At 43.1% G+C, this 23,632-nt stretch overlaps 1 protein-coding gene across 4 annotated transcripts in view; it reads right to left on the reverse strand.

The window, feature by feature from the left end:
* Nucleotides 1-23,632, reverse strand: part of Ust (uronyl-2-sulfotransferase) — a 295,264-nt gene that overhangs the window by 113,557 nt on the left and 158,075 nt on the right. For all 4 annotated transcript variants that reach the window (XM_063265960.1, XM_039081060.2, NM_001108458.1 and 1 more), the window contains 1 exon segment: nucleotides 6,275-6,430. In XM_063265960.1, the coding sequence (XP_063122030.1) occupies nucleotides 6,275-6,430 (156 nt within the window).

Below are 23,632 nucleotides of genomic sequence, written 5' to 3' on the forward strand. Positions count from 1 at the left end.
GCTTCTCAAATTATGATGTGTAAGTTCTGTGGGATCCAAAGCACAGCCATGACACACAAAAATCCCCTGATCAACTAAGCCTGGGGAAGTCTAGGAGAAACTGGTGTTTAAAACGTATGTGCATGTATGTATATGTATGTGTATGTAATATATATATATAACATATGTATGCATGTGTGTATGTAGGAATAGACTAATGGATAGATAGATGATACATACATACATACATACATACATACATACATACATAGTAACATGCTTGATGTCTTAGCATGAAGACTAAAACTTAGATCCCTATCCCTCATAAATGGGGCAGGCATGGCAATCTGTCTGTAATCCCAGGCCTCAGGAGGTGAAGACATGTGATTCTCAGAGCAAGATGGTGAACTGGGAAATCTGGGTTTAGGGAGAATCTGTTCTTCAGAAAATAAAGTGAAGAATGATGAGGAAGATGGCCAGTGACAAGCTACACACACACACACACACACACACACACACACTCGCACATACATACCACACACACATACACTCATACACAAATACTCACAAAACAGACACACATGGTCACCAGGACATGCATACATGTGAGCACATACATACATGTGAACATGCAAATAGACACACAGTCACAGCACATACATATACATGGACACATACATGTGAACACACTAACACAAACTCACATATATGGTTACCAGCACATGAATGCACATGGGTGCACACAGGTGAACATGCGAACACACACATATATACTCAGTCATCAGTACACACACACACATATACACACACACACACACACACACAAGCCCTCAACACACACACATACATATACACAGTCATCAGCATATACATGGACATGCACATGCACGTACACACTCACAATCACCAGCGTGCACACACACACACAGGTGTGCCCACACACATGGGAACATACAAATACAGACATGCACACACACATACAGTATATATGTCTATGTCTTAAGACTGTCAGTCATTAAAATGTGAATAATCTCTGTGAATCTTCTAGATGAAAACAGGGTACAGAGGAGCCCTCGAATTTCTAAGCCATTCCCTTTTCCCTTCTTCCTGGACAGAGGGAGCATGGAGCCCTAGAGATCACCCTTCCAGGAAATGCTGACATGAGGACCTTGCTGAAGACCTTCCTCAGCCTGGCTGCTGCATCATAGAAAAGCTGCCTGTGCCACTACTCACTCCCCCGCCCCCTCAAAAGAATGTTCTGGATTCCTGGCCAGCATTTCCAGCGGAAGGGCGCCAAGACTCTAGGATTCCAAAAGCACTGCTGGAGATCGACCGTTGCATTATGGGAACAACCTTTGGATCTGGGTGAGCCCAGGTCCAGGTCAAGCCATCATTCGCAGTTGCTCCAGTTATTTTCAGAAGGTGTCAAATTATCTCAGTTTCTCACCCAGAAAACAGGGAGCGACACTTACTCACTGGTGTATTTTTGGCCCCAAATAGTTAAATGACATAATTAGGAGAAACAATTCACACGTAGGCTTCCCATTTGCTTCATACATCTTGGGAAACTCCAGCAGAAAAACCAATAGCAAAGTGATCTGCTCTTGCTAATCTTTTCGATGTCTGAGGTCAGTTTCTGCCACTCTCCAACCAGAATAACAGGTTCCTCTCCCTGTGGGATGCCTGTGGCACTCTGACCTTCACTATACTTAGGGCACAGTGCTGAAGTCACTTTAGGACTAGCAAATGGGCTGTGAAGACTCTTGGCCACCACTCCCTTGCCCTTCGGGGAGTGGGAGAAGCCTCTTCAGTCACACTAGATAGAATCTCCACTTTGCAAAATCATACAAATCACGCCCCCTAACTGAGAGCTATATTTAGATCTGGTGCAGATGAACCAGTGTCATCCTGAGTTTGTATTATATGTAACACAAAGATCCAACACCTGGCCAGCAGTGTTTAGGAGCGCATCTGTGGAGAAGGAATTGTTCAAAGTACAGTTTTAAAGGTGTGCCTATTTCTGTGGAAGCAGATGTAATAGGTCTTTATGGGTATCTGTAACATTTGGTGTCTTCTTGCTTTCTTCCCTGCTGTAAAAATCCCCTAGGCTATAAAGTTTTAACCCTTAACTGTTGAGTGTGCAGATGTGTGTTTGCACATGTATGAACACATGTGTGCATGATGATAGCTACCATTGAGGGGGAAATGAATATGCTCATTTAATCGTGGCCTGGAGAAATGACTTGTGGTTTCAATGAAATGGCACAGAAAAACTCAGCCCTGTAAATGGACATAGTTTTGAAGTTCACTCGTAAGTCAGTACTTTGGAACATGGAACATGTTTTCTCATGGAAAAAAAAAAAGGTTTATAGATCCCTGGCCTAGCACACGAGAGATTGTTTAACTCCTACAGTACCTGAAGCAAAGTTGTTATTATTGTTGTTGTTGTTATTATTAATTTTGGGAAAACAATTTTCCATGGGAATGATTTTCAGAGTTCTATTGCTTAAGGGAGAGAGCCACTGACCATAAAATTTTAACTAGTCTCCTAAATCACACCGCCTTTCCCTTTTAATAAATCACCCAGAAGAGCAGCTATTAATACCGTAAATTATTTCCTGAATACGTTAAGTTAAAATAATATTTCGTTCTCTGCTGTCATATGTACTTTCAAACTTTAGTAAAAGGGATCCCATGGAACAAAGGCAAGTCTCTCAGAACATCCATGGAGATAGACTAGGTCTGGTTTCTTGTCCTGTTTCTTGGCTACTCTCCCGTGTCCAGGAGCCAGGTCAGCTGGCTCAGAGACGCTGTGAGCACGGTCCTCTTTTATTTTCATGGCAGACTTGTGTATCCGCTTTTTCCTCCCAAGTCTTTTGCTTTAGTCTTTTCTTTTACTTGTCTTATAATTTAAGAGGAATCCGCAGTAAGTAATGAAATATAGGCTAGGCCACAGTGACCACAGGAATCAGAACCACATAACACCTGGAATATGCTAGAAGTTGTATAAATATATCACAGAGTCATGGTGCTACAAAAAACCTAAAAAGATTGTCTTGCCTGTTCCCTGGCTTCCAGACAAGCCAACCATTCCTAACAGATGAGAGCTTCCCCTTCAGAGGAGGTTCCCCTTCAGGGTGCTGTTGTCTTTAATCTTTTCTAGTAACCACCTATTTCAGTCAGATAATTGGATTAGCTTTTTATTTAAATTAGTTTATTTATGATTATACCTATTTAAATCAGGGAACGAAGTAGGGTTATCTACTCAAAACTCCCACAGTGTGTTCTGCATTAGAATTCCGTGTTCTTTCCCTTGGGATGTTCCTGAACATTCTAGTGTCTGATCCTTCGGGCCTTTCTTCTGTTTCCTCTGGGCTGTTTGCACACCTTCAACAGGGGCCACCTGAATCTAGAAACTGTCTTACAAGGTATCTAGGAATAATGCATGAAATACACACACAGCAGCATTTAGGGGTAATCTGATAAGCAGGCCCTGAGGCTTGCATACAAAGGAAGGTAAAATTTAATAACCGTAATAGCATCCTAAGAACATAGACTATTTATTTACAGTCATTTTCTTGTGGTTAGTAAGAAAAGATCCTAATCAGTCAAAGTAAGGGAATCAAAGGGGTTCTGTTGTTATTATTAAACATCTTACACATGAAACGTGACACACACACACCCCCCCTTTCTGAAGCAGGGTCTCACCATGTAACTTGGGCTGGCCTACAACTCACTATATAGACCAGGCTGGCCTTCAACCCAGACAGATGGGCCTGCCTCTGCTTCCCAAATGCTGGGATTAGAGGCATGGTGGCACCACACCTAGCCTCAAAGCTTTAAATGCCAAACATACTTTTCATTCCTTGTGTTTAGTGTGTATGAATGCATAGGTGTTTATAGTGTGTGCATGTGTATGAACATGCTCATAGAGGTCAGGGGATTTGACGGTTTCATAGTCTCTCTTCACCTTATTATTTGAAAAAGCTTATGCATACAATGTGTGTACTATTTGTGTGTGTGAGTATGTGTGTGCATGTGTGTAGGCACAGTTGTGTGTGTGTGAATACAGGTGTGTGTGTGTGTGTGTGTGTGTGTGTGTGTGTGCGCGCACGCGCACACGAGTGCACGTGCCACAGCATATGTACAGAGGTCAGAGAGCAACTAGGGAGGTCAGAGGCAACCACGGGAGTTGGTCCTCACTTTCTACTTTCCTTTGAGGTAGGGTCTCTGCCAGTTTTTGCTGGTTTGTTTTTTCGTCTCTGGAGTGCTTGTACTATGCCTTTACTTAGCTAGGGTTTTACTGCTGTGAACAGACATCATGGCCAAGGCAACTCTTATAAAGGACAACACTTAATTGGGGCTGGCTTACGGGTTCAGAGATTCAGTCCATTGTCATCAAAGCGGGAGCATGGCAGCAACCAGGCAGATATGGTGAAAGAGGGGCTGAGAGTTCTACATCTTTTATCTTAAGGTTGCTAGAAGACTGGCTTCTAAGCAGCAAGGGCAAAGCCCATGGCCACAGTGACACACCTCATGCAATAAAGCCACACCTCCTAATAGTGCCGTCCCCTGGGCCAAGCATGTACAAACTATCACATTGGTTCTCAGTATCACTCCTCACAAGGAAGCTAGCACTTTTGCACACCGAACCATCTCCCCACCTCACCCCCACCTTCATTCTTGAACCTGGAGTTCCCTAAGTTGGCAACATGGGAAGCCCAGACAGATCCAGAGATCCAGCTACCTCAGAAAACCCAATGCAGAGGTCACAGACTTTTAGGGCATTTCATGTTTCATTGGCGATCTAAAACTAGAGAGTAAAAACAGGAAGTGGGACCAGGCTATGAAAATTCAAAGCCCACTCCTGGAAACATACTTCCTCCGTCCAGGAAGACTCCAAGTCCTACAGTGCCATTAGCCAAGGACCAAACAGTCAAACACGGGAGAGTATGGGGGACCGTTCACATTCAAACCACAACAACCTGGTGTCAAAAAAGAAAAAGGGCTCTGTCACTTCAGAAACTTGTATTATCCAATGGGGGGCACTTACTAGCAAGTCAAAATCACAATATTGAAATCTCAGCACGCACCTGCTCTTCAGACATTATCTTCCCCTTGGAGGCACACAGAATCATGTAGACGGAAGCATTCTGTCTAGATTTGGGGCATTCATATTGCCTTGGCCTTTTGTGTTTGTGCTAGGGAATCTGAACTCAGGCCCTCATGGTTTGCCCTCGGAGACAGGGGTGCAAACACTTTACTCAAAGAACCACTGCTCTAGTCTATGGGAACGATGCCCTTCTGTCTACAAGGATCTGGTTTTACTCTCAACTTTCAGATTGCCAATGCAACATGCATGCCAGCCTTATGCCCCTGCCAGCTGTCGTGCCTCCGAGTCACAATGTGACTATCGTCTCTGGAAGTGAGGGCCAAAATAAACCCTTCCCCCAGTTCCAATTGCTTTCATCAGGATATTTTATCAACAACAGGAACCAATACACACGTTGACAACAAGCTTTATCTTGCAAAAAAAGACCACCGAGAGTATAGTACCCTCATTTCCTACACGGGCCGCTTCACGGGTACAGTTGTCCTTATCTCTGCACAGTTTTACAAGGCAGGACAAGCTTTAGAACTTCCTGGAGGGCAACAGTGACGTCATCCTGTCACAGGTGTGTCCAGCTCTGTGTGTAGCTGTACCGAGGCAAAAAAAAAAAAAAAAAAAAAAAAAAGATCCTGCAAAGTGGGTGGATTCTTTTGCTTATACCGACCATAACAAATGCTCTGTATTCAAACTATATATACAAATGTTATATTTCCTAACGCATGTTTGGAAGCCAAGACTCAATGAGCTTATTACAATTAGACTCTTATTCTGCATCGACCAACCAGATTTCCTGCACACACAAAACAAGGTTTTCTCTTTACTCTAAAGATTTAGGATACCGATGAGAAATTGCGAAGGAAGGAATGCTAAATGAAAAATTTCTCAGTTTGACTGTGAAGATGTTAGCATTATTTTTATAATTCAGTGGTTTAAATATTTTGAGATTGTATGTTTAATTGACTTTAGCAAATTAGACCATGGTTAATGTACACAGTCCATCAGACCCAACAGAAGTATCCACTTAGGCAGGCTTCCTGGGTTTCAGATTCCCCGCAGAAATCCTATTTTAATTTTCCTTCTGTGCTCTGACAAAAAAACACAGCACGCAATGGAAACTTCAGCATGGAGGATACCCTGTGTAAGGCACCCACCAGTTATGATTCGACAGCGTGAAGGTCAACTTACTTGTTCATTTTTAGTAAGCCTGGTTTTGTTGTGAATGTCTGACGTGACCAATTTGAAGCCGTGCTTTTCTGACAAGATTCTCAGAAGCAGGACCACGGTGCGACTGCCACACTTGCCGACTCTGTTGTACACCACCTGGCTGGGGAAGGGAAGGACCTGGAAGGAGAGCAAGAGAAGCAACATGAAATGTGGGCGAAGAAGTGAGTCTTTCCTCCAAGGGACAACAACATGTGTTGGACACGTAAACGAGAAGTGTCCCCATCAAGCTAGAAGAGAAGGCGGGGCTAGTGTGTAGATATATTCCCTCATAATACTTTCAGAGAGAGAGAGCTGTCCAACTGCACTCATTCAGACTTGATACTGATCACATTTCATGACATTTGTCTATAAAGCATGATGGTGGACTGGCTTCAAAAGGGTAGCAGGGAAGTGTGTACTTTTAGGAAGAATGTCTGTTTGTTTGTTTGTTTGTTTGTTTGTTTGTTTGTTTGCAAGGCATGTTTTATTAGACCAGCTTAATAAGAGAAAACATAGTGACATTAAAAACTATGTAGAGGCTGGGTGTGGTAGCCCATGCCTTTAATCCCAGCACTCAGGAGGCAGAAGCAGGTGGATCTCTGCGCTTTCAATGACAGCCTGGTCTACACAGTTGAGCTCCAGGACAGCCAGGGCTATATAGTTCGACCCTGTCTTAAACAACCCCAACAAAAGTGATGTAGAACTCATGTCATTACATTTAAACATATAAACAGAACAATTTAAAGGATTTAAATGGTTATTAGATCCATGTTATAAAAGCATCGCCACCATCAAGTTCCGGATATTGTCATCATTAGCAGGAGACTCCCATATATGTTAGCAAACGCTTCCCTTTCCCACGCCATGCCAAGCTCCTGGCACCATACACATAGGTTCTGTCTCATTGTTTCACTTGGAGGGTCCTAGAAAAATCACGTAAATGAAAGAAAACATGTGTGTTTTATGTCTGATTTTTACTTAGTAGACTGTTCTCCAGTGACCGCTACACTGTAGAATGACTCAATACTCTGCCATCCCGAATGGCTGGATGCCATTGCAATGCACGAACAAACTGGGCTCTGTTTATACATCAGTTGACGGACAGGTGAATCACTTCCACTTTTGGTTGCCGTGAGTAACGCTGTTATGACGATATGCGTACATGCTTTTGTGTGGACATGTGTTTCCAATTCTCTTATGTACATACCTATGAGAGGAGCTCCAAGACCCACAACAACCCAACGTTTAGGTTTTGTGCAACTGCCAAACCGTTTTCAATACAGCTGCACTGCTTTTACTCCCCCGGCAATGTACAAGTGTTCCAAACTCTATATATCCGTGCCAACTTTTGCTACGGCCTGTTTTTGTGTTTTTATTTTTTATTATAAACATCCCAGTGGGTGTGAAGTGCTATCTCATTGTGGTTTTGAGTTGTATTTCCCCAGTGGCTAATAGTGTGATCGTCATGGGGTGTGTGTGTGTGTGTGTGTGTGTGTGTGTGTGTGCGCGTGCACATGCATGTGTGTGTGTGTCTGTTGGTTGTTCATTATTTTCTTTGTATAAATGTATATTTAAAGTTTTTAATACTGTCAAGTTGAACTGCCTTTTTATAGATAAATTTACAGAGTTTTGTGTTCACACCTTCTCTTTATTTGTAGAGAAGTGAGTTGCAAATGTCTTTCTCATTCTTTGGTTGTCTTTTCACTTCCATGATGGGGTCCTTAAAGGTCTAACAGTTTTAAGTTTATTTGGATCCATTTATTTGGCTGTTTGTGCTTCAGGCTTGGTCTAAGATAATCCCCATTTTCTTCTAGGAGGTCTTCGCTTTAGTCCCAACAATTTAGCTCTTTGCTTTGACTTTATTCTTTGTATGGCATTGGGTACAGCCCAATTTTGTACATTTGCAGGTGGCTATCAAATTGTCCCAGCCACATTCAGTGAAAGGCTTCTTCTTTCTTCATTTGTCAACCTTACCGACAATCTCCGGCATGGCATAATAGTTTCCGTTAGGATAACTTTGATGTAAGTTTTGAAATTAGGAAAGTTCTTTCAGTTTTGTTCCTTGATTGTGTTTTGTTCCTTGATTGCTGGTCACTGTGGGTCCCTTACATCCCCAGAAGAAATGTCCAAAGAAACCTTTCTCCAAAAACCAAAACAAGCTATTGAACTTTTAATAGCAATTCCATTTAATGTATAAAAGAGTTTGGGGATGAACACTATGCTAACAATATTGTCTGCCACTCATGAACACAGGTCATTCTTCTAAGGATTCTACTTTTTAATTCATTTCGCTGACATTTTATAGTGTTCAGCCTTTAGAGTCTCAATGTACTCTTCTTGATGCCTTGTGGATAGAATGATTTCCTTAATTTTATTTCTGGATGGCTTATGACCAGGAATACAGCTAACTTTTATATATTGATCTTAAATCCCGTCATTTTGCTCACTCATTAACGAGCTCGAAAGGTTTCTCCCATGTGGGATTTTCTACATGTAAGATGGGTGTCATCAGCAGGTTATATTTTTAACTTCATCCTTTCCAACATGGCTCTCTCTGATTTCCATTCCTTTCCTGATTACCCACCGACAATGATCTTGATTGGCTACAGAAGCGTTATTGAAAAAGCACCTATGATTAAATATTTATACCTCTAGTAAAGTCATCATTTCCAACTGGAATGCTCCGCACTACGCACTAATAGATATGCAATAATCGAAAGCTTCTTTCATTTAGCATTTTCCATAACAGAAGGTCGCAAGAAAGTCCCCCCAAAAGGACACAGCACAGCAAGGACAAGCCACAGACAAACACACTCAAAACTCTCCTCTACAACTACAAGGTAACTTACTGTCTTGAAGTGGCTTACAGAAACGAACTTAGAAACAGCCACAGTATCTGTGCCATTCACTCAGTAGCCAGGCCCATGCCAATGCTATACAATTCCTCCCATTCCTGTTGTTCTCTTATAGCCACATCTTTAGGGCCAGCCAGTACTTGCTATGTGTCCTCCCCAGAATGCACTTTGTATAGACAAAGGGCCATAGCACATGGCAGAAGCTAAGCACATCTTGACCACTCTGATAAAATTTAATGTGCGGTCTAATACTAATGTGGTGATTCTGGTAAAACTTGACATCAGGAGAATATTCAAATCCAGACCCTCTTTCTAAGAAACTACTCACAAAAGTTATCACAATAAAAGAATAGTTGTGGTAATAGGCCTTCACTTTGAATGTTATCATTGAGTACCCTCCATCAAAGTCTGTTCTCTGGTAACTATGGTAACCCAGATATTTAGAGATCAGGCATGCTTGCAGGTATAAGCATGAGTCAAGGAGGCTGACCTAGGTTGTCAAGGTTAGCATGGAAATGTTAATACAGTGTTTGTTGTCTGGTCCTTCAGTATAGCCAGAGTAGGTACCAACATCAGCTGTGACATAAACTGCCCACATAAACACAGAGCCCAGTTCCTCTGTAGAAATAAATTGCTTTATTCTGGTAAGCTGGATCTATAGACCAAGGCTGAGTCTGTCAACTTGAGTTGGATCCCAGTGACTCCCATGGCAGAAGGAAAGGGTCAACTCCTTATCATGGTCATCTGCCTTCCACACATAATTTCCCATACTCCTAATAAGTAAATGACACACAGCATGTATATATTCTCCCCCACACATAACAAATAAATAATGGTAAAAGGAAAAAAAAAGGAAGAAATTACTTGAATTGGCCTTCCCCAACTTGTAACACAATAGCAGTTGCTGAAGAGAACTGTTACAGCCTAGAAGAAGTTCCGGGTTTTAATGTAGGTTTATACCAAGACTGCAGGCATATCTAAGACAGATTAAAGGAGGAAGGTGGGCACCTGATAGAGACCGTCTGTGAAAGCATCCTTCCTCCTGAATTGCTTAGAGAGCTGGTATAGAAGCATGCTGACCATTGTACAGCTTCCTTATGCTAATAACTAACAGTCAGGATACCTTTAAGTTAGTGATTAATCAGCCTTTAAAGCCATTAATGCAGGGCTGGAGAGATGGCTCAGTGGTTAAGAGCACACTGACTGCTCTTCCAGAAGTCCTGAGTTCAATTCCTAGCAACCACATGGTGGCTCACAACCATCTGTAATGGGATCCGATGCCCTCTTCTGGTGTGTCTGAAGATAGCTACAGTGTATGCACATATATGAATAATAAGCAAATCTTTTTAAAAAAACCATTAATGCATCACACATCACTTTCATTAGTGTTGCAGAAAATCTCAAATAATGGGCCAAGATATTTAGCATTATAAGAGGAGCTTACATATGATCAAAAATCGCAGCACCATGACAGCAGCAATACCTACAACAAGAAAGTGTTTTGGGACATTGTCCTCCATTGTAACTTGCCACTGGACTCTGAACAACCTTGAACAAGGTTGGTCCTGTTGACTTTTCATCATGGAGGAGGGGCTATGTGGCGCCATAGCATACCCCCCACCCCCAGATTTATGGACAGTTATAGATTTCTAGGAGAGAGGTACCATGAGGTCCTACCCTTCCCCAAGATTGTAGGCACTTATGGGCTACTAGAGAAAAGGTTTCAATAGGTTCTGTTTCTTCCTATAAGTGTTTTAGGTAGTTAACTTTTGCTGGGGGAGTGAGGGCATCACAAGACCATGCCTTCCCCTGAGGATAAACAGACCATCAACCTTTGCCAGGGAGATTTTGCCCACTTAGTGGTGTAGCTGCTTAGTGAGTTGTCTAGGCACTTGTAAGGAATCAGAGTTAAACCCCTTGCTTTACCAGGCTAGACTTGAGTGAAATCGTTCCTAGAGTCTGTCACTGGCATCCTTCTAAGGATGAACGTATATATGTTCTCCGGCCCTAGGAAAAGGCCTCAAAACAAGGAAAGAAACCCAACATCCTCACTATGGCTATTTTCGGTTAACACTGTCCTAAAGCCACATAATGGGAATTGGGGAATATGGCATCCCATAAGGCCTCTCAAATCACAATTTGGCCTTCAGAGACACAGTATGATACACCGTCATACACAGACCTCTCTCCAAATTCAAATAGTTTATCCCAAACAATATAGGAGAAGCTCTTAGGATGAGCAGAGAGGCAGGCTCAACCAATATGTTGTTTTTGCGTACTGTTAAGTGAACAGTAAAAAAAAAAAAATGGGTTCATAACTGTTCTTGGGAGAAATACAGATTTGCTCCTGAAAGTCTGCTTTAAAAACCCATCTGACCATCTGTTTGAAGGGTTTGGAAAGATTGTGGAAAAGAGACTCCTATATTTAATAGAAGATTGATCCTGTCCGAGCCCCTGTGCTGTGTAAAATGTTTTAAATTAATTTCTAAAGGTTTTTATACATGACTACAGTTTATCCATCATGTCTACACCCTCCTTTTCCCCTCTTCAATCCCTCCACAATTCCTTCCATTACCTGTCAAATTCATGAACTCTTCTTTATTATTGTCACATATATGCACACATGCTTATATATATGTATAAACATACTGAGTTTATTTATAGTTAATGTTCCTACTATGTGCATGTGTTTTAGGGTTGAACACTTGGGATTGGATGATCTATCAGGGAGCTCATCTTAAAAAAAAGAAAAAAAAGACACTCCCTTTGTCAACCAATAATCGCCTGTCGCAAATCTTTATAGTCATCATTAACAATGGCATATCAAATAGCCTCATTGTCTTTTAATCTAGCTGTGCATTTCTCTAAGAACTTATGTGACCAAACAGCTTAAGTAACACTATTAACCTCTATGTCACTCCCTGTCCACCCTCCTCTTCTCCACAGACCATAGCTCCTAGAACAATGGGGTCCGATGTTAGAAGCAACTCAAGAATAACTCATGCATTCTGACCCGGGACCCAGGACTATCACCCAGCACAGTCCAATCTGTTCCATTTGGACATTTGTCAGTCCACCCTCAAACCCCTGCAGGAGAGTGGGATCCTATCTACAGGAATAAAATAGAGCCCAGAGAACTCAAGTGCCATTTCCAAGGTCACAAATCATGAACGTCACTCGGAATAGTTAAAGCCCAGCTCTCAGCTTTTCTCATCCTTAGGCCCACACCCTCCTTACTATGCCATCAAATCAAAAGGCAGAGGGAGCTCTTTGCTGCAGAAGTCCCATTTCTTTTCTTGGGTCCTGCGTGTAGCTAACCTCATTAAGCATGCTATTTTTTCAGCAGTCTCCATGGGCAACATCACTGACGTGTCACTCAGATATCTAAGTGGAAATGACAGAAGTTGATTAGACTTTTCCTCCACCCTCAAGACTCATTCTAAGGAACTAATGCAAGCTCATGGTGTCAACACCACTAATCAGAGGAGGAGGAAGTAGACTCGGCCTCCACATCGCTCCTTCTTCTACTGTACCCTTGACAGTGACATGCATGGTTGTCTCGGGCATTGTGAGCACCTTTCACTAAGAAAAGGAGAAAGACAAGAGACAGTAACTTATAAGGCAATGTATATAAAATCCTTAATGTACCCAAAAAGGCAAGCAAATCCTTTCAAACCATATGCTTAGCGACTAGGAGGAGATGTTATGTTACAGAGCCCATTTACGTCAATAGGCGTTTGCCAATGGTTGGGTAGGGGATCCACATCCCTCATTTGAAGAATCGCACTAATTTCTATGCACAAGTTCTGGATTCATATTCCTGCTCTGGGTGCCCTAGAGAGAAGCATCTACCAAAAGCCTTCATTGTTGCTACCTCCAATAATTCTTCAAGTTTGGCTGGTATGGGTATATGAATGTTATGTCTGTGGTTTCTGCTTTATGGCCAATTTGTAAAAGTGAAGGAGACTCCAGAATATTTCCCTCTATGAATTATGTATTTTTGTGTTTCTGCCTTGTGAGTTCTGCAAATGCCACAACCCCCCAGAGCCTGACAGGCCCATGTGGAACATGCCAAACAAACAGAAGTCCTTCCAAATCCTAAGCACAGCAGTAACTACCACCAGATGACAGCCGCAAGTGCAAGGGCTTATCCCACGCTGGGAAGTGGAGCGGGGAGGGAGAAAGGGGTTTGAGGCAGAAGATAACGTGGTCTGGGTTAAGACTTCAATGGTCTTTGACTACAGGACTCTTGTAGGGGGTAGCATTATTAAAGTGCTAACGTCGCTGCCAAGCTTAAATCTCTGCAAACTACCATTTAATATAATAACGTGGCTTTCAAATGGCTGAATATTCTAGTTCTTTATAGAACTTTATCCCCTGTACTGAGGTTCACTGGATGAAGAGAGTTTCAGGCGGTGGTTCTCAACCTATGGATCCCAAACCCTGGGTTGTTGAGTGACTTTCGTAGGAATCACCTAAGACCATTGGGAAATGCAGACATTAACATAATTCATAAAAGTAGCAACAAAAACAATCTTATGGCTGGGTGCTCACCACAACATGAGGAAATCTATTAAAGAGTCTCAGCCTTATGAAGGTTGAGAACCAGCGTGTTAGGATAAGGACTGGGAACTCTAAATGGCACTCAGGGGCCTTTGTTAGTACGCAGTGCTGCTACAAAGACTCCCACCCTTTGTGTATCAAAGTGATTTAAAGGGCTTCTGTGGCTTACAAGATGAAAGTAGGGAGAACATTCCCTGCATGATCCCAGCCAGGCCTGGAGAGCTGTATCTAGCGTGGGCACCAGGGGCCGTGTCTCCCTTTGGATCGGCAGTTGTGAGTCACCTGAGCACGTGTTATTGATTACACAGCCCTTGATGAATGTCTACTCACCCAGATGGGCTAGAGACCAGGTGTGCTGCTTAACTGAACGTGTCGTTAACTGAAACCCTCATCAAACACCGTCGTGGTGTTACACCTTTAAAGCCAATGTTGTGCTGAATAGGAACAGACTTTCCTCAATGAACGGAATTGTGCTTGGTGACTTTCCAGAATTTCCACTTCATAGTCAAACAGACCAAAAGCAGGAACGGCCACAGTCTGAATTTATTCCTGTTATGCACGGTCCAAAAACCCACTAAGCTAATCCACATTTTAAAGTTTCCCATAATATCACGGTGCCGGCGACTTCACACCTTCACGACTAGGTTTTCTTCATCTGTGAAAGGGAAGGGCCGAGTCGCCATCTACTAAATCATCTTCCAAAGCTCATACGTTATTGGGTTAAGTCTGCGTTTTTGTCAACCCAAATGCTTTTAAATTTTCCAGTCTTCCATGGGGACTCACAATAGGGAAAAGAGCAATTGGTAGCCCTAGACATCTGTACAACCTACAAACCAGAACCATGCGAAGCCCAGGAAGCTAAAATAAGTGGTACAGTAGTGGTACTTTTCTATTTTGGGCCACTACAAATTGAACTTAATTGATCAATGGGAGGGAATTTGTGCAGGGTACTGCAAACCCAGCTACCTATACACGGCTGGAGAGGTAAGGCTGGAGAGACACAAGAGGAGAATGTACCACTGCCACTTTCCTAAACTAATTTCTAGATGTGTTCTAAATACTTACCTTTACACCCACAGAGGATGAAGTACTCAGCCTTCATCAAAGACACTCTTCTCTTCAACAGATGGTCAATATTCAGAAAGTACATGACAAAGGGGTGCCTAACCTCAACTGATACATCTATGACCCAACCCATACACCTAAGGCTTGGGGAATGTGTGGAAGAGAGTATGGGAAGGGTTTAAGGACCAGAGGACAAGTATGTCTGAGGCAAGAAAATGTCCTCTGTATAGGACGGGGGAATTTCACTCAGGGAATTTCGACACTATGGTTGCTTGAACTACAGCTGCACAAGGGCGATACTAGTTGACATGCCAACATGGATGGGGGAAGGTTTGCAAGGTCTCACGTCCAGATAGAGCTAGAGGTGGGCAATGGTGTCTGAGAAAGGGAGAAGAGGTTTTGTCCAGGGACTTTCACAAAGAATGTGTAGTTCCAAGTACATAGGCAACGCTAAACCATGTGTGTATGTGTGTGCGTGGGTGCGTGTGCATGCTTGGGTGCATGTATGGCATGTAGCAATGAAAAAGAAGAGATTGAGAATTTAAGAGGGGGTGAGAACAAAGAAGTTGCGGGAAGAGGGGAGGGCATGAATGATGTAGGTGCAGTGTTCATGTATGAAGTTCTCAGAAAAACTTAAGCCCAGCTAGATTCTGCCACGATTTGTTATGAAATATATTCAAAACAGAAAGAAAACAAAACCACCCACTAAAGATTCAGTGATTTATGCCAATAACACGATTTCCAGTTTCACAAGTGTACACACTGCTATTTTGAAAGTGTAGGCATCTTTCTATCTGTCTTATTCTTGCCCGAGCTTGTCATGTAATATATTTACCTTAATCTCTTACCTTGTTGCCTTAGTTTTAATCAGCTCCCTGTATTTAAGATTACTACCAAAGCTTTCTAAAACTTAGGACTGAGACTCGCTGACCTCTGCTCATCAGTGAGCCCATGCCATGTCCTTGACATATGAGAAATATATATAATGCTATATGTGTAGATGGGCACTACCCCGCCGCCTTGTCTTTTCTTATTACCAATGCCGCTTCTGCTCTCGGGATGCCTTTCCTCCATCCTTAAAGAGGAAACACAGAGGACCCATTTAAGAATCCCATTTCCCCTCAGCATGACCCTTGGATACAAAGTTCCTCCTAGCCACAAGGCTGAAATGGCAGCCTTGTGCTCCTCTAATTCCTCATTCACAACCTATCTTCTCTCAGATGCTGCCAAATCTCAACCTTACGCTTCCCCTCCCCCGCTCCCACTCAGTGCTGCTGTCCGTCTAATGCTATCTATAGAAAGATAAATATAGCTAATGGGTCCATCTGGGTCTCTGTGACACACAGAGCGGACAATTAATAATGTCCCTGTCTATTAATAAACAGGATGAAGATATTAAGAGTGCTTATCATTATAAAGCATGTTCTTTTGGTTCTCTTCCAAACCTAGAGGGAAGTCTATGACTTCTTGTCTAATTTGCAACGTTAGATAAGAAAAAGTATAGCAGAGAAGTTAGCTCCCTGGATGGCTGGAGGTCATGAGATGTTGTTGGTATCCTCTGTGGTTCTGTTGCTCTAAGAGGTTAAGGGAACTTCTGAAGAAGTTAAGAGCGCTTCTGAACAAGTCCTTCTGTCTAACGTTTCCTCAAGCATACACTACAGCAGGGAAGCTGAGGACTCTATAGTTCCCTTCCTACTTAAACCCCATGTTGTGAAGTGAGGGCTACATGGGGTTGATGAAACCCAGTGGTGTGTGGTGTGATAACTTGCACTTCTAAATATCTATGTTCTCATCTCTGCCTTCTACAACATCATTACTTTCCCACAGCCATCAAGAGAGGACGTTTTCACAAGGAGACAAAGTTTCATTTTTGTATCTTTTAGGTTCTGTTTTGTTTTTTGTATGCGAGATGATAAAGTTCCCACCATTGGAGCTTTGGAACCTTCTTCACTGCTCAGCTTGAAGAAGAATTCATGCCTCCGATGACATTAACTGAACGCCATCCGGGCTGTGGTAGAGAAGAAGATAGATACATGCGATAGATAGATACATGAGGTAGAGAAGAAGATAGTCAAATGAATGGACGCACAGAAAATTTGCATATTTAAAAAGGAACATTCATTTTGAATTCTGAATCACTCTGTTTCTCTCCTTGGCCAGCACACAAATCACAGATGGAAAAAACGTCCCTAAAAATGGTATCTAATTACCAAAAAGGTTATAATTACAAAAATTCAGACGGCTCAGACGAAAGAAAGCATGCCTATGAAATACTAAGGACAACAAAGACCACAGACCACACTTATGAGGCGTGAGGAGCGGGGGTGGGGGTCGGGGGGGGCGGTGTAAAACAGCAGAGGTCAAGTCTTCTCAGAGGAATATTCCCTAATGCTTCTGGGACTTAGTCTTCCCTTTGCATGTATCTGGTGGCCCTGCTAGGACTGTGCTTGGTTCCGCTCCCCACTCTTCTCATCCCTTCAGACCTTTGCGGTTTGTCCTATCAACAGCACAAGGAGGAACCCAGCGGAGCTACACAGCTGTGTGCAAGGTCATCCTGTCGCATCTTGCCTGTGTATTGGATGTGCTGATGGTCTCAAAGTCACGTGAGTGCCACTACCTCCGTCAATCTGGGTCCTAGCCGCTTCCAATAGTCTTAAATACTGTGTGTCCGACCCCACAAAAGTTCTCACGAGACAAAACTCTGGGAATGAGAACTTCGGATTTCCTAGTGTTGTTTGGAGGAAGACTCAGGGGCCTCATGTGGAGCTGTTCTATTTTGGGTATTAATTCAATTGGTCCTTTGCATTAACTTTTGAATCACAATATGTGACTGGGAAAAATGCATTGGGTCAGACGATATTACTGCTAGACTCACACACTTGGTTTGGCCCCATTGAGATCTTTAGGGCATCTCTTAATCACATGCATCTTCAAGTTAAATTGGCCTAAGGAGGTACCTTAGTTTATATGGACTCCTATCATTTCAGTCTACTCCTCAAGCTTGGTTTGAAACTTTGTTTCTTTATTGTAGTCTTCTATCTAGCTACAGACTTACCCTTTAAGCCCAGTCTGAAAACTCTCTTACTATAACGAAATAGAGAAGTATCCGTTATTGATTGGTTCCATAATTCTTATCAGGTATTGTTGGCAAAGGTCAACCACTCCATTCAGAATCGTCTCCTCTGGCTGCTGGGGGAGAAACAGACAGTCCATTCTTCCACAAGGAAAAAGCTGCCATCACTGTTACGAGCGCAAAGCTGGGGGAATTGCTTTGAGGATACTTGGGTGCTATTACTTTTCTCTGCCACCAAGGCGCTCAGTAAAGACAGTGTTAAAAAAAAAAAAAAAAAAAAAAAAAAAAAAAAAAAAACCTGACATTGCCTGTTGGGAACCACACCATCATTTTCCATGAAAATGTCTCAATTACATTCTAGTTTCATGAGTTGTGAATTTGCAGCCAGAAACTTATTCTTGGATTCAACTGATCATTGCTTAAATTCCTTAGCTAACCTTAAAGTTTTTATAACATAACCCACATTTTTTAAAATAGTGTGGCAGATTGGCAGGTTTCTAACCAATCGTGCTTCCTCCAGTTACCCGCAGCATCGCCTCCTCTCCATGGACCCCAAGCTTAGCCATAGGGTTTCCTTTGGCTGATGAGGAATTAATTAAGTACCCCACAAACAGAGCCTCATTAAAAAAAAAAAAAACTTACATGCTGGGGCCCCGACTCCTCATGCTTCCCAAGCCTACAGCCATGGGAAAAGTTGGGCCAGCCTCCCAGAGAGACAACAGGAAATACTGAGAATTCTGTGATCAAATGCAATAAACAGGCATTGAGCTCTTGCTAAATGCCAGTCACTTGGCTAGTAACAAGCAGTTAACTGAATTGTAATTATTTTACTGTCTGTCTCCGACAGGGCTCTAGATCCTATTGCTCCAGTAGCCACATCTGCTTCCTTTCTCTTGTGATTTTTACAACTCAGATTAATAGCTACCATGTAAGAAATCACTGAATGAACGGACAGAGAGAGTTACAAGGAATCTCCTGCCCCATGCGAAATCATACTTTAACTAAAGACACAAATGTACACACTGTGAACACTTACTCTCAATCAGTGTTCTAGACCCTGGGGTCTAGAGATGTGAATTTAACCATCCGAGCTGGAGTAGCACCTGCATGTGACTAAGCCTGGCCTCTCACTTCACGTACTGCATGCCTCTGTGTGTTAAACTTTGGTTGGATTCCATCTAAAGAACAGGCAACACAAGGTTAACTAACTCTATATTTACATAGTGATTCCTCTTAATTTGCAAGACTTACAGGGCTACCATGACCAACCAATTGGTGATCTGCTGCTGAGGATAGGAGTCCTTTCCCTCAGAGTAAAACTTGAACCAAGTCAAGTTTCCAATAAAGAGGAAGATGTGGTGAAAGAATGCATAAAGGGACAAATAACCAATAATGTTGATGATTCCCTGAACTCAAGGCAACCCTATCCTTGGTTCTCTGAACAACCATTCATGGAAACCCCATTTTTTATCTACAGACAAGGAAGTAAGGAGGAGGCCCAGGGAGGTCTGTAAACCTTGGGCAAGGGTCCATTGTTAGCTCCTGTATGTACACCTGAACTATCACCTGCCCTGGCACAGGTGTGCTGACAGCTGGAGAAGAGCAAAGACGGCATACACTTCTCCTTTACATAAAAGGACATCACTCCCATCCAATGAAACGGGATGGAGAATCGGCAACCAGGCAAACTTGAACCACAATGTTAGCTTCCGATGTGAATCCAGGATTCATAAGATATTCTTACATGTATACAGAATAGGCTCCTACACATGTGCATGCACGGGCACACGCACACACACACATACACTTCACCTTGAATATTCCACCCTCATAGCAAGGCTCAAGGGAAATGCACCATGGGCTTCTGTATTTATAGACTTTGGGATAAAGCTAGAACTCAGCTCAACACAGTAGAAAGCGTAAGAAGGTGCCATTGCATCGTGCATAGGACGAAGGCTATATTGTTCTTTGGAAGCCTTCCTACTTTGGTCCCCTTTCACCTGAGTGGTACTAACTTCCTATGGAGGGCCAGGTGAGTTTTTGGTAGGAAAGACCCAGGGAGTTCTGTGTGCAAAGGCCATGGTGGAGACAGTATGAGGTGAGGAGGAGTGTGCGTACAGGATTAGGCCCTGTGTTGGAGCTGGGAAGAGTGGGAACGTGGAAAAATGGAGAAGGTCTCACAACCAAAGTTGGTGAATTTTTACTGTAAAGAACCTTCCAGAAAATATGTTAAACCTTAGAACCCACAAACATGCTTTCATGGTTTGGTTTTCCTCCTCAATGAATAAATAAAATAGTAAAATAAAAGGAGCCAAAGCGATAGCTCGTTATGTTTCCAGGGCACCTTTGCTGAGTTCACAGAACTCACTAGCAGCTCACAACCACCTGTAATTTCAGCTCCAGAGGATCCAATGTCCTCTTCTGAACTTTGTGGGTACTTGCGCTTCTGTGCACATACACACATCTACATTTTTTTAAACTAGAATTATTTAAAAGTGCAAAACTGAAATCTTAAATCATGAAAGTTGCAACATCAAGCTGATGCTACCTGTAGTGAAGTCACCACGGTAGCACTGCCCCATCTTCTACAAGAAAGAATATTTGGGCAAAGCACTGAAGGACACGACACAAAATTAATTTCTAGTGCATAAACAATTTAAGTTGCCGTGTCTTAGTCTACTTGCTTGTGATGTTCATTTCACTTCATCATTCAAGTACCTCGAGGAAGGACAGGGTAGATGGCTCGGCCAGTGAGAGTACTTGCTGCACAAGCAAGAGGACCTGAGTTCAAATCCCTGGTACCCTGTACAGAGCCAACATGGCTCTATGTGTCTGTAATTCTAACACTGGGGGTGGGGAGGTCCAGACGGAGACAGGAGGATTGGTGGAGTTTGCTGGCTCCTGTCCAGGTTCAAGGAGGGTACTATCTTTCAGTATAAGGAGCAGGATGACAAGAACAGTAGGGCTTTACCTCTGGCCTTGGGATGCACACATATACACGTACCACACACACACCCATGACTAAAATGAGGTAAAATAAATAACAGTAGGGTTTTACTGTTACCAATATTACTCACGAGGGACAGGATACTGTCCACAGTCAGAGTGAGGGCACAGCCTAGACTAGCACCAATTTACTGACCTTAAAGAGGCCAAGTTCAGCTGAACGTTGCACAGGTCATGCCCTGGGCAACAGCAGCCACAGGAAAGGTGTGAGGGATGAAGTCCCAGACTACACCCGGATGACCAGTCTCTGATCTTGAGGGAGCAGCAGCATTCAGCCCAGGAGTGGGCAGCGTACTCAGCAAACCAAGCCACACATACGGGAGAGGCAGTGTCGGCTGGAAACGGAAGATAACCCACGTCTAGTTCATTCAAAGACCATTATTCTTGGAGCTGTAACTAAGAATAATGAGGCGGGGACACTGGGGTTTTGCTGAGATTCCTGAAATAGAGAACGTATGGACAGTAGTAGTACTATCTCAGACACGCCCTGGGAAGGTTCTTTGGAATGCAATGCCACTTTATACCTAGCAGGTGACAGACGTAAGATATGGAGTATACTAATGAATACTGGCAAGAATGCAAAGACCCAGAAACCTTGTCGTACTGTTGGTACACGTGATCGATCTATCTATCTATCTATCTATCTATCTATCTATCTATCTATCTATCTATCTATCTATCACAGGTAGGTGGCCAAGAAATGGAGACCACTCAAGTGCCTCCTGAATGAGAAACAGGTACCATCAGGCAGCATTTCTGCTCAATAGCATCCTGGTTTTCTGCCTAAATCACTTGCTACGGTGTGGGTGACCTTGACAGGATTATTCTTAGTAACAGAAAACGGAGAACAGAAAATAGATATGGAAGGCCACACATTGTCTGGTTCTTTGCAGGTAAACACCCTAACATGTAAACCCCCCAAAACAAAGGCCAAGTCGGGCAAACGGCTGCATGGGATTAATCCCAGCACTTGGGGGGATGGGGAGGCAGGCTGATCTCTTTAAGCTTGAGGCCAGCCTGGTCCATGTAGTGAGTTTCAGGACAGCCAGAGCTACATAGAGAGACCCTGTCTCAAAACAAGACAACAACAGAAACCAACAGAAAGAAACATTAAGTAAACAAATAATAAACAAACAAACAAATAAATGAGTGCAGGGTCCACAGGCTGTTTCAAGGGGCTGGGATCAGTGGGCAAGGTGACAAATCACTGTCAATTGTACAGAACTTCTTACAGTAGAGAAAGGTAACAGTTGCAATACCTTGTGACTATTTTTAAAAAGCACATTTGTACAGTTTTAAAGTGATAATATATTTTTTTAAAGATTTATTTATTTATTCTATATAAGTACACTGTTGCTGTCTGCAGACACACCAGAAGAGGGCATCGGGTCCCATTACAGATGGTTGTGAGCCACCATGTGGTTGCTGGGAATTGAACTCAGGACCTCTGGAAGAGTAGTCGGGTTCTCTTAACCGCTGAGCCATCTCTCCAGCCCCCTAAAGTAATAATTTCTTAACAAAGAGAAAGGAAAGAAGGAAGAGAAGAAGGAAGGAAGGAGGGAGGGAGGGAGGGAGGGAGGGAGGGAGGGAGGGAGGGAGGGCAGTGAGACGTACACCTTTAATCCCAGAACTCCAGAGGCATGTGAATCTGAGTTCAAGGTCAGCGTACTCTACAGAGCAAGTGCCACAACAGCCAGAGCCGCCCAGAGAAACTCTGTCTTGAAAATCAAAAAGCAAAGCAAAGCAAAACGAAAGCAAAAAGGAAAAAAGCGATAATCTCTTAGCACGCAAAATAAACTCTTTAAAAAAGAGGAAGTTACCGTGTGCCTCCTGTACTTTTTACCTCCCTTCCCCACAGTGAGGTTTTCCAAAAGAATCCCTTCCCTCTGCTCCCCTTCACACCTCTGCTGACCTGAGGCTCTTTCTCCTGGCAGGTGTCTGGAGCACTGTAGGACTCAGCAGGTCCTTATCACAGACATCAGTGTTCCAAAGCCAGACCAAGATGGCGGGATGCTTAAGCCTAACCAAACCTTGTTCCTAGCAAAATGCTGGGTACTGAGGGACCTGGAGAGGACCATCCTAACATTACCACAGGACAGCATACATGGGCAACAGGATCTCCGGCTCTTCAACTTCCTCCGTCAGCTGGCCTTACAGACCATACAGAGCAGCCATTCTATCATCCTCAGTTCCCTCATCCGTAAGAGTTTGGTCTTTCCCACTACACTGCAGGCTCCCTCCTGGGGCATCTCTGTCTTCACAAATCATTCCCCTATTGGGAAAAAGCATGAGGCTCAGACCAGCGAGGATCCTCGCTCTGCCTGCCTGGCTTCACTCACACTTGGCTACAAACTGATGTTCCTTAATCATTCCCTGTTAGAGATAATTAATAGACTTGTCTTGTGTACTATCAAGAGAACACCTCGGAGGCTTCTGCAAGTCACTGCGTCTAATTAACTCCGTCGTCATCTGTCTCCGACAGCGGAAATGCCTAGTAACAGCTTACTAAGCAAGTAGACTCACCGGCTAGTTGGAGCTTGCTCTGGTGTGGGTCCATCTGCCACATCTAACGGAAACCCAACTGACGTATAAATGGTGATTTAGCAAAAGTAATCCAGACATGGCTCACATCGCTGGTTTATTTATTTTTATTTTATTTTATTAACACGTAGCTTTCTTTCAAAAGAACAGACTGATGTGTTTGTAAAAAGATAAGGAGAGGATGTGTCCCGGGTTTCAGCACCAATGTTGTGTGTATAGAAAGACAAAGAGAGTGGG

The sequence above is a fragment of the Rattus norvegicus genome, chromosome 1 (genome assembly GCF_036323735.1).
Source record: "Rattus norvegicus strain BN/NHsdMcwi chromosome 1, GRCr8, whole genome shotgun sequence".
In the NCBI taxonomy this organism is placed as follows: Eukaryota; Metazoa; Chordata; class Mammalia; order Rodentia; family Muridae; genus Rattus; species Rattus norvegicus.